Below are 13,580 nucleotides of genomic sequence, written 5' to 3' on the forward strand. Positions count from 1 at the left end.
TCAGCAATGCTCACATCCCACAGAAGAAAAATAAAATATATTAAAAACCTTCCCATTGAGTTGAATTGTCTGTTTGAGCTGTGAAACTATGTAAATTGCCACTTATTCAAAGATTTGTGCCAAAAGAAACTAGAGAAAGATACAAGTTCAGGGCTAGAGCACCAGGGAACATTAAAAGAAGTTTGGCCTGAAAGAGAGGGACATGGTAGAAGCAACTAATCAAATGGTTTCTACATTAGAGGAAAAAGCCCATAAACTCCTTACACTTGCTGGAGGAGGAGACAACAGAGGGCTTTAAGTGGACGATGTGTAGTAGAGAAAGATCAGGGATTATCTTTGCATTCCAGGATTCTGTATTATTAGTTTATTAATCATAGTATTGCAGATGCTATTTTAATAAAGTTAACACATCTCTGTACCCAATTTAGCTTTAGATGCTTCTTGCAAATATAAAGTTGCACCTCGCCTATGAGCATCTTTGACGGGGAAAACAGTAAAGAACATTTGTGTTTACTTTAAAAATATTTTGGAGAATCTGTAATCATTTGTAAAAAGTATTTGAAGAGGACTTTGATGCAAACTATTCAATGTAAATGGATCAATTGTAAATTTTTGGGGTAATAAAAAAAACTAATCCATGTAAGCTAGGTGAACCTGGACCTGCAGCAGTGCCAACAGGAAGCAAGTTAAAATCTGCAAGCAGTGTGGCCAGACACACAGTACAGCTGAAGGGTGAAGATGACCAGCACATTGAGAGAGACACAACCGAATAAAGACAGAAAGAGAAACACAGAATTAGTATGATGAGAAACCAGCAAAACTCTATATACTAGGATTAGTTTCCAGTTTGGTAGGGCAGTAAGAAAAAAAATAAAATTACTGGGGAAGTGATGAATGAGTGAGTTAAAGGAACTGACTCCTAAAAGAAATGTGAATACCTAAGACATGCCAAAGAGTTGAAAGTGAACCAGGTATAGTTTGTTGGTTGCTTGAAAAGAACTATAGAAAAGTACATTATCAAGACTGATGTGACTCAAATGGGGGAGGGGGTGGGGGAGGAGTTCAAACATGAATTTTAGAGTTAACTGTATCAGGGGATTTCAGATAGAATATGGCTGCTGATGAACACAACTCAAGGGTGAAATCAACTGAGCATTAAAACAAGAGATCCCACATACTGGAGGAAGAGTTAAAGAAATTTGGAATTACATGGTGTCATGTGTGCAGGAAGTAATGCAAGCGTTTGTGGCTGCACAAGATACATCTCCATTGTTATTGACTAGTAATGAAATGCACCTTAACAGATCATGCATCTGTTAATTCACATGTAATTGTCACTAATCAAAACCAATGTAAAAAGTGAAATCCTGCTTGTAATTTCTTCATTTGGGAGATAATTCAATAAACTTGGTCATTTTAGTTTACTGTTTCCCATGAGGGTCATAATAGGTCCTATTGTTCACAGAGATGCTTTGGTCATTAATTAAGTTCTTGGATGGGTTACATAAAGCAATTTTAATCAAGCTAACTTAAGCATCACCGTAAGCTGGTTTAAAAAAATACTTTAACTTCAGAACCAAGGGACAGATGATCCAATGAACTGGACAGAAATGAACCTTGTTCAGCATAATAGTTAACTCAAATGAACGTTATTCCTTCACCAAGATGACAGATATTAGAACCTTTTTTAAAAGAAAGCAAAATACGCCAGTTCCTTTCAGTAACAACTAAAAGAGGGAAAATTCACAAAGATTTAAAAATGCCCAAATACAAACGCCAATCTTACATTTCCAAACGTTGAACAACTAAATATTTGCAAGAAGCCAATAATGGTGCTTCCATTTATTCTGTTATCACTTTCTAACTTATATAAAACAATTACAGCTGTATAATTGCTGTTTATTTTCATTAATTAAAACACTGAATCATTTTAGCCTCCTGTTGCTACTACGTGCTAGTTCCCAACCAAAAGAACAGACCTATAATTTGACCCCAATAATGAATAAATCAAGGAGGTTCACAAGTTGTCCCAGTAACTCATTTGGTCACCACATTCCCCATCCCCTTACTCCCCTGGCTTCCTCACTTCAATATTTCTTATTCTATTGCATTCTTCAATTTCCTTACAACATCCTAGCCAAGGGACAAATGCTACTCTTCCAGGCCTCTCTGGGATGGCTCCCCTCCAACTGTGTGGCATTGTATCTGTTGTGTGCAAAGGAAAATACTTGCTCTTTGTTCAATGTCTCTTCTTGTAAAATCGCAAATTCAGTATATAGTGTGGAAGGCAGGGGCTGAGAGTTAAGTAGTCTGTATACTGCCAGTCAAGGTCCAGCATTTAATACTGCAGCATAATTGTTTTGCACTTTGCTTTTAAATTTATCTGAACTACGCAAAGAAACCTTACTTGGCTAAAGCAGTCATTAACTCTTTATCTGTAATGGAATCATCATTGGTCAAGTTTCGAATGACCCCATCCATGAGTTCCAAGGGAACATACTGGACAACAGTGGCCAATGCATTTGATGGCCCCTCAGATCCTTCTGCAAAAGATTCACAAACAACAAATAAATAAAGTTATTTCAAAAAAGAGGTTCTAATAAAACTTTAACCACAATCCTAACCATGAAGCTTTTAGAGAAAATTCAATATCTTGTTACTTTATGCATCTGCAATTGTTATTCATTATACAGTATATATTTTGTATAAGCAGAGTTCAGTAGATGTCTCTGATTTGCTTCAGGACATGACACCATGAAACATTCAAATCTTGAAACCAATGTTGCATATCTACATTTAATCTGGTTTGCTTCTTGATTGTTTGTGCTGTGGAAAACAAAACTACAGACATTCATGCGATTTTCAGGATAGTAAGAAGTCTCAGAACACCAGGTTAAAGTCCAACAGGTTTATTTGCTAGCATAATCCACTGAGTGGCTTTTGCTAGCAAAATCCACTGAGTGGCTTTTGCTACCAAGTAAACCTGTTGGACTTTAACCTGGTGTTCTGAGACTTCTTACTGTGTTTACCTGAGTCCAATGCCAGCATCTCCACATTATTTTCAGGATATACAGAAATATTGCAAACAAAACAGAAAAGTGGTTACTAATGAAATATAACCTTTTATACCGAAAGGTGTTTGTGGGAAACAAAATAAATGTTCAGTTATAATCTTTGTTTTTATATTGTTAAGCACTTTAAAAATTACTGTAATCATCTGTACATAAAAAAACATGCATATTACTTCTCTATTGCACCTAAGGGTTATACGTATATAAAAATTCTTAACGTTGCGTATACCTAATTGATTACAATTGTTCATAAAATGATCCTCAATTTTTTAACAGCACTTTATATCTCAGCTTTCCCATATCATACATGTACAGCAGTTTTCCCCACAATAATTTTCTATCCAATTAACTAAGTACTAGATTTTCTTACCCAGACGACATTAAATAGAACAAGGTCTGATTTGTAGCTAATTTCATGTCTAGATGTCATTAGAACAAACATTTTGCAATGCTAGATTATCACAAAATGAACTTTTTTCTATACAAATTCTCAAATCCTCTCAAATTACTAGTTAGTGTTACCCATAAGGTATTCCTCGTCAGTTCCAAGAATGGGGGAGTGTAGCACTTCCACAAGTTCTCCATTTTCTAACATGTACAATGGCTTCTATTTTCAGCCACCTGATTTTTTGAGACAAGTTGGCACTGTAATGAAATCCATTCAATTTGTTGTACTAATTAGGGATAGTTTACATCGCAAGATTAAATTTACTAAAGAACTTTCTCATGAGTATTCGCAGAAATACAAAATAAAATTGCCAAAGTATCTATAATGTCTCCACAGTTGTGGTTTTTCCCTGACCATTTTTCCAAGCAATTTAAAATAAAAATCCCAATCAAATCTATATATACACACACATGGAGGGGAGAGCAGGCATTAAAAAATAATTCACTACAATCAACTATACAAGATTAATTGATCTTCCAATGTACTGTTCCAGCAGAATTTTAAACAATTGAAGCATCTGGAGTTAGGGGTCATGCAGCAGATTGTCAAAATCCCTTTAAAAGGCCATCATGAACTGGAAGTAATCAACCAGATGTCAAAAAGATGCTAAATCTCTGCTGAGGGTCAGCTACAATCAAGGAGATTTCCTGAGAAGATGCATATGTGACTGGGGGGGTATAAATATATCCTCTTAAGTTGTGTTCGGAGAGAAGCCTGGGGAACTGCTGTTAGGTACCTGGTGTATCTCCCAAAAGCTTTTGAATAAACTTGCTGTACTTTGACTCACAACTGGTCTCAGAGGTATCTTTTACCTACAACAATTGGTGCTGAAACCCGGGATCTGTTTACGGGTCCGGGTGAATGGCCAAAACGGAGCTCCGGAATAGATCACCGAACTTAAGGGAGTAGGTCAAAGTACAGTGGGTGCTCGTCTGTGATGAAAGAGTGTGAGAGTATGTGAGAGGTCTGAACTGAAGATGTACGGACAAGTAGGCAGCTTTCTTTACACCCAGCCTTAGACTGGTTGTTAAGAGGGGTAGCCCCCCCAACGCGAAGGTCAAGATTTTGAAATGGTTATGAAGGCTGGAGAAAGATGCCTGGGGTGTGATGTTCAGATGTGAGTAAGAAAGAATCTGTCTGAATGATCACCAGAGTAGAAGAAAAAGCTGGCTTAACAGTGTGAGCTTAAGGGTGTAAACTCACAAGTGTAAGCGGTGGTACAGAGGACACTGATCACTCCTGACAGGTATCACCGGACTCTGATAAGAGTGACCTAAGAGTGGGAGAGAGAGAAAGGAGAATAGAGGACTCCAAGTGGTGAGTATAAACTTATCGGTGTTATGGCGGGCCAAGGACAGTGAGGACCCTGGGATCCCTGATAATCGAGTATATGATGGAGGGACAAATTCATTAAACAGATGAGAAAGAGGGGGGGGGTGGGATCCATCTCACCCACTAGACCAACAATGGAAATGGTTGGAAAGGAAAAGAAAGGACAGAACTAAGAAAATTGGAGTTCTCTTAGTTCACCAACTGACCAAATTAATTGAACAGGTCACAGTCTTGGGTAAAAAATGGGCTGACAACAAGGAGAGAATTAAAACATCAGAATCACAGATTAGAGAGTTAGAAAAGAGAAACCAGACAAAGAGATAGGAGTATTGTTAATACATCAGTTAGCTGGACTAATTGAGCAAGTAGTCACCTCCACTAAGAAGCGGAGTGAGGATAAAAGATTAGGGAATTAGAATTCAGAGTAAGGGAACTGGAGAAACAAAACCAAGTGTTAGAAGACCACTGCTGGGGGACATTACCTCCCTACCTTGGCAGTATGACCATGAAACTCAGTGTCTCGGGGCGACTTTGATACTTGATAGGAGGCAGCGTGCGACCTTGTTCTGGTAATGAGGGGAGGAACTGTATATAATCCCATTGATCGATTTAAATCCATGACACCAGGGGAAAGACATCAGATCCTAGTGTCGCTGGGAAAACTCCAGCCCTGGAGTGCAAATGCCAAATTTTGGTATTATCATCATCCCATAAGATATTTACGGTATTAGATATAGCTAACGAGTTCCGGTCCATCCCTTTGAACTTTAACTCACGGGATAAATTTGTCTTCACAGTAGGCAATAAGCAGTATACATGGACGAGACTCCCACAGGGATTCCACAATAGCCTGGTCATATTTCACCAAGCACTGAGCAATTTCTAGAATAATTGGAACTCCCAAAAGGGAGCACAATCTGACAGTACGTAGACAATAATTTGATAGCCTCAAACTAAAGTGGAACATCAGACAGCATTATACTCGATCTTGAAGCACTTAGAAGATCAGGGGTTAAAGGCAAATCCAAAAGAGGCCCAAATAGGAAAGACACAGGTGTTATATTTGGGACATTTAATATCCCAAGGGACCAAGGAGATGCCCGTGATCAGGAAAGCCGCCATACAGCAAATGCCTGGGCTGGTGACTGTCCGAGGGGTAAGGAAAGTTTTGGGATTATTTAATTATAGCTGCAACTTTATGCCAGAATTTGATAAATTGGCTGAGCCAATGAGAAGGGCGAAGTGGGAGGCAGTGCTCCTCCCTCCCCCCCAGCATCATCGTACAAGACATGAGAGAACCCCGCCGAAGGAAGGTTAGGTGAAGGAAGGCCACATACATGTGGGAATGTAGATGAGGATGCAGAGGAAAGTAGAATAAGAGGTGCCCCTAGAGGCACCGGAAGAGACCCTGTTTGTGGATGGGTCACCGCGAATGGGATGGACTTACAAGTGGTCCGAGCAGGAAGAGTAGAGGGAGGTATGTCAGGACAAGTGACGGAACTGGTAGCCCTGACACAGGCTTTTACTGAGGTGCAGGGAGAACATTTACACCGATAGCCGATACGTATTCGGAATTGTGCATGACTATATGACTGTTTGGGGAGAAGGGGATTTGTCACAACAGGAGGCACCCGAATCAAACATGGTCAGATTTATTAGAGGCCAGTGAGTTCCCATCAGTAAAGAGTTAAAAAGAAACAAGCAGGCTGACTCTGTATGGTACAGAGAGATGACGTAATTGTGCGATCGAGAGTCTCATGTGGTGTAACAGGATACAGCCAAAGTGAATTGCTTCGAGTTTAATAAATTACGTAGGGAACAGACAGATTTGAGCTCTGCCATGTGGAAAGGGTGGCATTACATTACATCTGAAAAGTTGAGGGGAAGAGTTAACCACTTAGGCACAGTAGATTTGATTTTGTACTTGCCTGTGTTGGTTACAAAGGCAGAGCTGTAGAAATAATTAATCATGTAGATTGCTACACATTACAAAGCTTTCATCTGTGCTCCAAGTGATAAGATCCAGTTCTGTGCTCTTGTGAAATTTTTTTTTCCTGTTGCAAAATTGTAAAAATATGCGAGGGTCTTAATTTAGTAGGGATATTTAAAGGTGATAAAAATAAATCTTATTTTGGATTTTCTGGATCAGGCTTTTGTTAAATTTAAAAATGTATTCTTGATAGAAATAATTCTTTCATTGTCAGTTCTAAGTGTATGAAGAGTCCATCTGAGTGAACTTACTCCCCTGCCCTTCTGCTGAAACAAGCAGAGAATTAACCCATTCTGTCCCAGACAGGATGGACCTTAGTGTTATAAGACTTGCAATAATTTTAGGGCATAAAGTCAAAAAAAAAAACTAACAGAAAAGGGAGTTACATAGGTAGAACAGGTGCATGTGTTTAAAACGTGTGCAAGTAGTGAATCAACTACAAACCTGGGAGTAGAACTGATCACAAAGCACACTCTGTTGTAATCTTAGTTTTTGTATTCCAGTGTGTTTCTGTGGTCTGGTCACTTGTATTGTGGAGTATTTACTGCGGGCAATAAACGTGATGCTTTTAACTTCAAAGGGGCTGAGGAAGTGTTAAAACTGTTAAAGTATAAGATTTATTGGATTTACTTCTGTTTTTGAGTTTAATTACAGTTTGGAAGAAAGACGAATAAAGACAACTTTACCCATTTTAGAATGCATGTTCGAAGCTGCCGTGTGTGTGTGTGTGTGTGTGTGTGTGTGTGTGTGTGTGTGTGTGTGTTTAATAAAGTGGTTGCGTGGATATTTCCTTATTATTTGCTTTAGTGTTCTTCCCCTAATTGTGATTTTACAATAGTGGGTTTGATATAGAGTTTAAATAAAAATTGGAAAGTAAATAGAAGTTTAAGAAAGGATGTAAACCTTGGAGGGAACCATGCGCTCTTTGCTTTGTCTTGAAGTAGAAATTATGCGAGAATTACTTAAGAGGTTAAGAGAAGAGAATAAGTAACTTTGTGGAAAGGTAGAAAAGTAGAACAAAAGAATGATTTTGTAATAATAATAACTAATAATAATGAAATAATAAATATACTGTCTATGAGTCAGTTTAAAGTATATCAAGTCAGTGAAGTTCGCAGCGTATCGCGATTTACAAATGGCTGCCAATTAAGTACTGCCATTGGAATTTCATGTGCCATCTATTGTTCTGGGTTTGCCTTGAACTACAAACTTAACAGTTTAAAAATAGAAACAACTTAAATTAAAAAGGTTTGGATATCACAGTTTTGATAAGTAAAGTGGTATGATACCACTGTCGCATGATTATTCTTATTATACAGTATCGCACTGCCGTACAGACCCGAGGATAAAATCAAATCCTGAAAAGCCTTAACCAATTTCACTAACATGACTGGAAGTGAAATCAGATAACTCACGAGAGATAGAGAGAAAGAGATAGAGAAAGAGTTGGAGACTGACTATGCAGCCAGGCTCAAAAAATCTTGCAACATTTGGCTGAACACAACAGATAGCTCATTACAACTTTTCGGTTATCTGTGTTTTTAAAGTGCTGGGTACAAAACTGTGTCTAGCTGCATAAACAATTGGCATCTGTGATCACGAAACAATGCTATTTACCTCATGAGAAAATCTTCTGCAGAAGGAAGATTTCTGTTTAAACATCGCACTTTCAAATGTGGTCAAACAAATGATCAAATTAGATATAATGTAAGAGTATATCAGATAAACACTGGAGCTGTATGGCATGTGATTTTAATGGGGAAAGCGCTGTCTGTTGATGGGATTACATACAAATGAATGGATGTCCAGCTGCAGCCAAAAAGCCAGTGCAAAGTGTTATTTGATTCACACTAAGCTTTCTATGGAAGGGGAATATGTAATCAAATGTATAATGCATTGGCTAAAGCCATACAGACATGGGAAAAAAAATGTGAACACAGATATTGCCCACTATAATACCAAGGCTAAGAGCTACCACAAACCGGATAAACCCCTTATGAGTTAATGACCAGAAGGGCTATGCAACTGTGTGGTGTGGTGGTGGTGGAGGAACAGATGTTACACAGAATTAGACGATATGTTTTAGAATTATGTGCCCAACTGAAGGGTATGCAAAAGACAGCAAGGGAAAACCAATTAACCAGTGAGGAGCAAATTGAACTAGAACAGACCCGAGCTATCCCCGGCGGGCAGCAAGGTTATGGTAAACACATTACCCGGGTTTGCCCCCAAATGGAATGGCCCACACAAGGTATCATCAGTGGAGACACCCGTGCCTGCATAGATATGCAAGGCAGAGGTGTCTGGAAACACTGGACTCAACCAAGAGTATGCCAGTCCCAAATAAAAATATATAATGTGCTCAATTCACAGATGGCTGGCTTCCAAGCAATCTGATCAGGCTCGCGGGAAGTTGTGCGCGAACAATCGGGTTCATGTGAAGTTGCGCGTGAGTGCAGGCGACCGAGTTTGCAAGAGGTTGCGCACAGACCTTTGGACTAGTGTATAACGGTCACGTGGATTATAACTAAGTAATACAATGAATCTCCTGCTGTTTCTCACGACCTTGGCCCTATTACCAGCCTAGCTATAATAAATCAGACTCTCCACCCTACTTTGTTGTGGAAAATCAAGAGAGGTTCTATCTGCCTGGTAAGAAATGGTTCCATACCTGTTGGCCACAGCTACTGTATTCAGCAGATTAAAGTATCAGATTCAAGGCGCTACTAGTAACAACAGGTCACAATCACTGCCCCACAGCCAACGTCTCGGTTAGTCTCTCCTCTGCTTATGTGAGCAGCATGACTGCCTATAATGGCACCTATTCTGTCTGCGGAAACAATACCTACCCTTGGCTTCTGTGAGACTGGTCAGGGTCATGTTATCTAGCATATGTGGTACCCTATACTCACCATTATGCCAACTTACGGAACCACCCTGAGAAACACTTGCTCAAGACCAAGCAAGCAAGCCATTAGTGGGACAGAGCAATTCCTCATGCTAGCATACCCATTCTACGGGACAGCAAAGGCAGCACAGGAACTTATACTTGACCTCAGAGAGAATTGCAAATAAGACTACAGATGGGTTCGAGGAGGTAAGCACAGCCATCTGAGATATCAGCAGAGGTTGTAGCTCTCCAGACTGTTGCCTAACAGAACCAATTGGCTCTCGATTATGTGCTAGCCTCCCAAGGAGGAACATGTGCTATAGCTGGCTCCAAATATTATAACCATGAAGAAAAACCATGTGAAAGAGACATTAAAACTATTCATGATACAGGATCAAAGGAGGTAAAGTAATTTATCTATTTCTGTTTGAGACTGTCCCAAAGCATGTCATATTCTTACAGCGATGGGCTGTGGCAGTAGAAGGTTCTTTTGCTTAATATATCTGAAATTTGCAACTGCAGTTTTGTTTTGGTGTAGACTAAATCGCATCGGAGATGATTGTTAGTCAGACCCACACTTTAAGCAGAAAAATACTATCATCACATAGAATGAAGGTGAAGTTTAAGTTCATTTGGATTTTGCAAAGGAAAAAGCAGATGGAAGATTTGCCAATTTTGTAGCTAGAGGAAGGAATCTACAGTAGTCTTTCCAGAACCCTGTAGCAGAAAATAGTCAGCAGTTACCTTGGAAATTGTGAGAATGCATTTGGGTACTTGCCAGCAACGAGGACAATCAGCAGAGGCAACCACAGTCATGAGGTACTAAATAAACATTGGAGGGTTGCTAATGAAATAATACCTCAGAATAGTTGGAACGCTTGAGAAGTAAAGCGAATTTGAGAGGGCTGTGGCACATCTTGTGAGTCAGCTGCTGAAGAAGATTGTTGCAATATATAAGAAAATCTCAGTTAGAGGTAGAACTAAAGTAGAACTAAGCTGATGGTAGAAGCAATTATAAACAATAATGCAAAGTTAATTGTGCTTGCTTTGTTTAATTATTTTTACACGCAATAAAATTTTGTATCAAAGCATGAAACCTTGCATAGTTCTTTTAAAAGCAGTTGAATGTGCTAACTAGTGTTATAACCCTGTTGAAGAATATTGACCTTTAAAAGAGAAATCCAAAAACTGACAGTTGAAGGAATCACAGAAACTGCCAGAATAACAGGAATTGAAATGCGTAATATGGAGTTGGTGATCTTACACATATATGAATGAGTAGGCTACTTGGCTCCTCGAGCCTGATCCGCCATTTACTAAGAGCATAGCTAATCTCATTGTAACCTCAAGTCCACATTTCCACTTGGCCCAATAACCTTTCACAGATGTTTCAAAAGAGAATTGTACTCTTTTTACTTGTATTTGATGAAACAATGGAAGTGGCACTTATGTGTCAATATCATCCTGCAATCTTCAATGTTAGTCAGCACGTAGAGGTTAACAGATGAGATTCCAAGCCCACCAGCTCTTCATAGATCTGATGATCTTTTCAATTTTTTTTTAAATACAATCTCTCATGTCTTTGTGCTTATAAAGAACAACACAGCACAGGAAACAGGCCCTTCGGCCCAACGAAATGACCCCATCTCATCAGAGCCTTTAAATATCTGAATGCACAGGTCAGAGTTACTATGCCATTAATTTCATTACGAGGCAGAAGAGTTCAAGATAGGTCTTGAAGCTAGTCAGCATTCTACAAATATCTCAAATTTTGGGGGAAGAGAACTTTCGGCTGTTCAGACACTGCTCATCTGTAAAAGTTTAGAAGGAAACCTCATCAGTTGTGACAGAACATGTGGGCAGGTGGGTATTAGGGAAGCATTATTGCAGCTTGTACAGACTGTAGACATCTTAGACCAAATTTTCATGTTTGAGGTGTGCATTCTAAGTTGAGAAGCTTCCTTACATCAGGATTCTGTCTTCTGGAGTATCCTCCAACAGGATTTTCACTTGGCGAAAGAAGCAAAGGCCTGGGCCTGCTGCTTAACTCAGAGACTGCCAGGTTAAATGGTCTGCCTCCATTCGCACAGGCATCAATCCAGTTCTGCATATCAGTGTGAGGCACCCATAACATTCAGCCAATATACATAATTAACAGAACTTAAGATTGATAATATTTGAAAGTCTTCGAAAAAGCTTGTGAATCTGTCAAAATAAAGGAGTGCATATTCCCCTGGATAACTTTGTGAGCATACCCTTCTGAGCAAAAACCATTAGAATCTTGGAAGATAGCCAGAAGCTCAATATCTGTCAAAGCTTTGAAACACCCAGCTAAACAAATATCAAAACTGAACATTAGCAAAAAAAAAGCAATGGGGATATTTCGCACAAATCAGCTTTGGATTTCAAACTGGGTTACCTTTTCACCTGATGAAAGAGCAGCACTCCAGAAACTCTGATTCCAAATAAACCTGTTGGACTTTAACCTGGCATTGTGAGACTTCTTACTTTTTTCAGAGAGCTCCTTAAATCTAGCATCAGTAAACAATGATTCTTCTTCCATCTACCTGCCATGCTAGAAAGCATCCATAGAGACACATCCTATAACCATCTTTGACTAGAGATCATTTTTCTCTTGTATCCAGTTATGGTGGCTTAAAGCTACACATCATCTCCTCTCTGCTGACCACACTAAAAGCTCTACTGTCTATTAATTGATTGTGGAAAGCCTGTAACCTGGTCTCAAAATGGCTTCTTGTACTTCTCCCCCACAGCAATATGAAACACATTAACCTTGTATCTTGGTAGAATTGCTAAATCAATTTCCCTTTTTCCTAAAAAATAAATGAATTATTTATTTACAGCTCAACTTTTTACAACCCAAATATCTGCAACACCTTTCTCGGACTTAGAGTGACTCAATCTACCCACTGTGAACTCAACTACTGCCGTTGTCTCCAGGTCTAAAGACTTTGTACATTCTTCTCAGTAAAATTAAGTCTGCCTTTGATCTTTAACAATCAAACCACCCAGTCTCACTGTCAGACAGACTTCAGAACAGGTCACATCACCCCCTTCGTTTACCCTAAATTTAAAAACATACAATCCTAAAATATAATCTTATAAACCTCACATTTATAACATTTTCTACTTTTACATGCTGTTATTTATCTTAACAGTACGTCAGTTGTCAGGGATAACAACCTGGGGATCACAATTTTTAATGATTACCTTTTCAAATCAAATCACTATTATCCCACACTGTGGTACTGAAATGGATCAAATTCAACTTTCTGTCCACAGTAGTACAGAAATGAGTTGTTAGAAGGAATATTTATTTATTCAAATAACGTATTAAAACGTTATCATCTGTCCTTACCAACTGAACCTATTCTAAAATTAAAAAACAATTTATCCATCAACAAACACTAGATGGAAATGAAGAAGCACTTGATAAGGTGAAGAAAGACCTATTTATATAATTTCAGCACCCAGTAATTAAAAATGCTCAGGCACAAAAAGAACTTAATGCCTTAATAAGAAATCCCATTTAAAACATACAACCATATTAGGTTGAAAAGCACTGGAGATGCTCCTCTGTAAACACAATTCACAATAATCAGAGAATGCCAACAGAAAAACCTGACTCCATCGTGTAACAATGCAAAATGTTTAAGGAAGGAATTACAGATATGAAATCCATGACTACCATTAGAAACTTAGAACAGGTTTTTTTTCTCCATAATGTAACCATTAACCCATTTGTGACCAAGTCTAACCAAAAAAAATACATTGCATTCTTCTGCAGTTACATTGTGAGTTGTTGAGATTTAAAATCCTAATACATCT

The 13,580-nt window shown here is 38.7% G+C and overlaps 1 protein-coding gene across 4 annotated transcripts in view; it reads right to left on the reverse strand.

Moving 5' to 3' along the window:
• The window catches only part of LOC145348955 (ubiquitin carboxyl-terminal hydrolase 35-like), a 399,754-nt gene that overhangs the window by 362,017 nt on the left and 24,157 nt on the right, over window positions 1–13,580 (reverse strand). For all 4 annotated transcript variants that reach the window (XR_013888041.1, XM_080197094.1, XM_080197095.1 and 1 more), the window contains exon 4: window positions 2,408–2,543. Coding sequence is in view for 3 of the 4 variants with exons in the window: in XM_080197094.1 (XP_080053220.1) it covers window positions 2,408–2,543 (136 nt within the window). In the remaining variant the exon portion in view is untranslated. The remainder of the gene's footprint in view (window positions 1–2,407; window positions 2,544–13,580) is intronic.

Source organism: Carcharhinus amblyrhynchos, chromosome 10, assembly GCF_965287045.1.
Source record: "Carcharhinus amblyrhynchos chromosome 10, sCarAmb.v2.hapA, whole genome shotgun sequence".
NCBI classification, from domain to species: domain Eukaryota; kingdom Metazoa; phylum Chordata; class Chondrichthyes; order Carcharhiniformes; family Carcharhinidae; genus Carcharhinus; species Carcharhinus amblyrhynchos.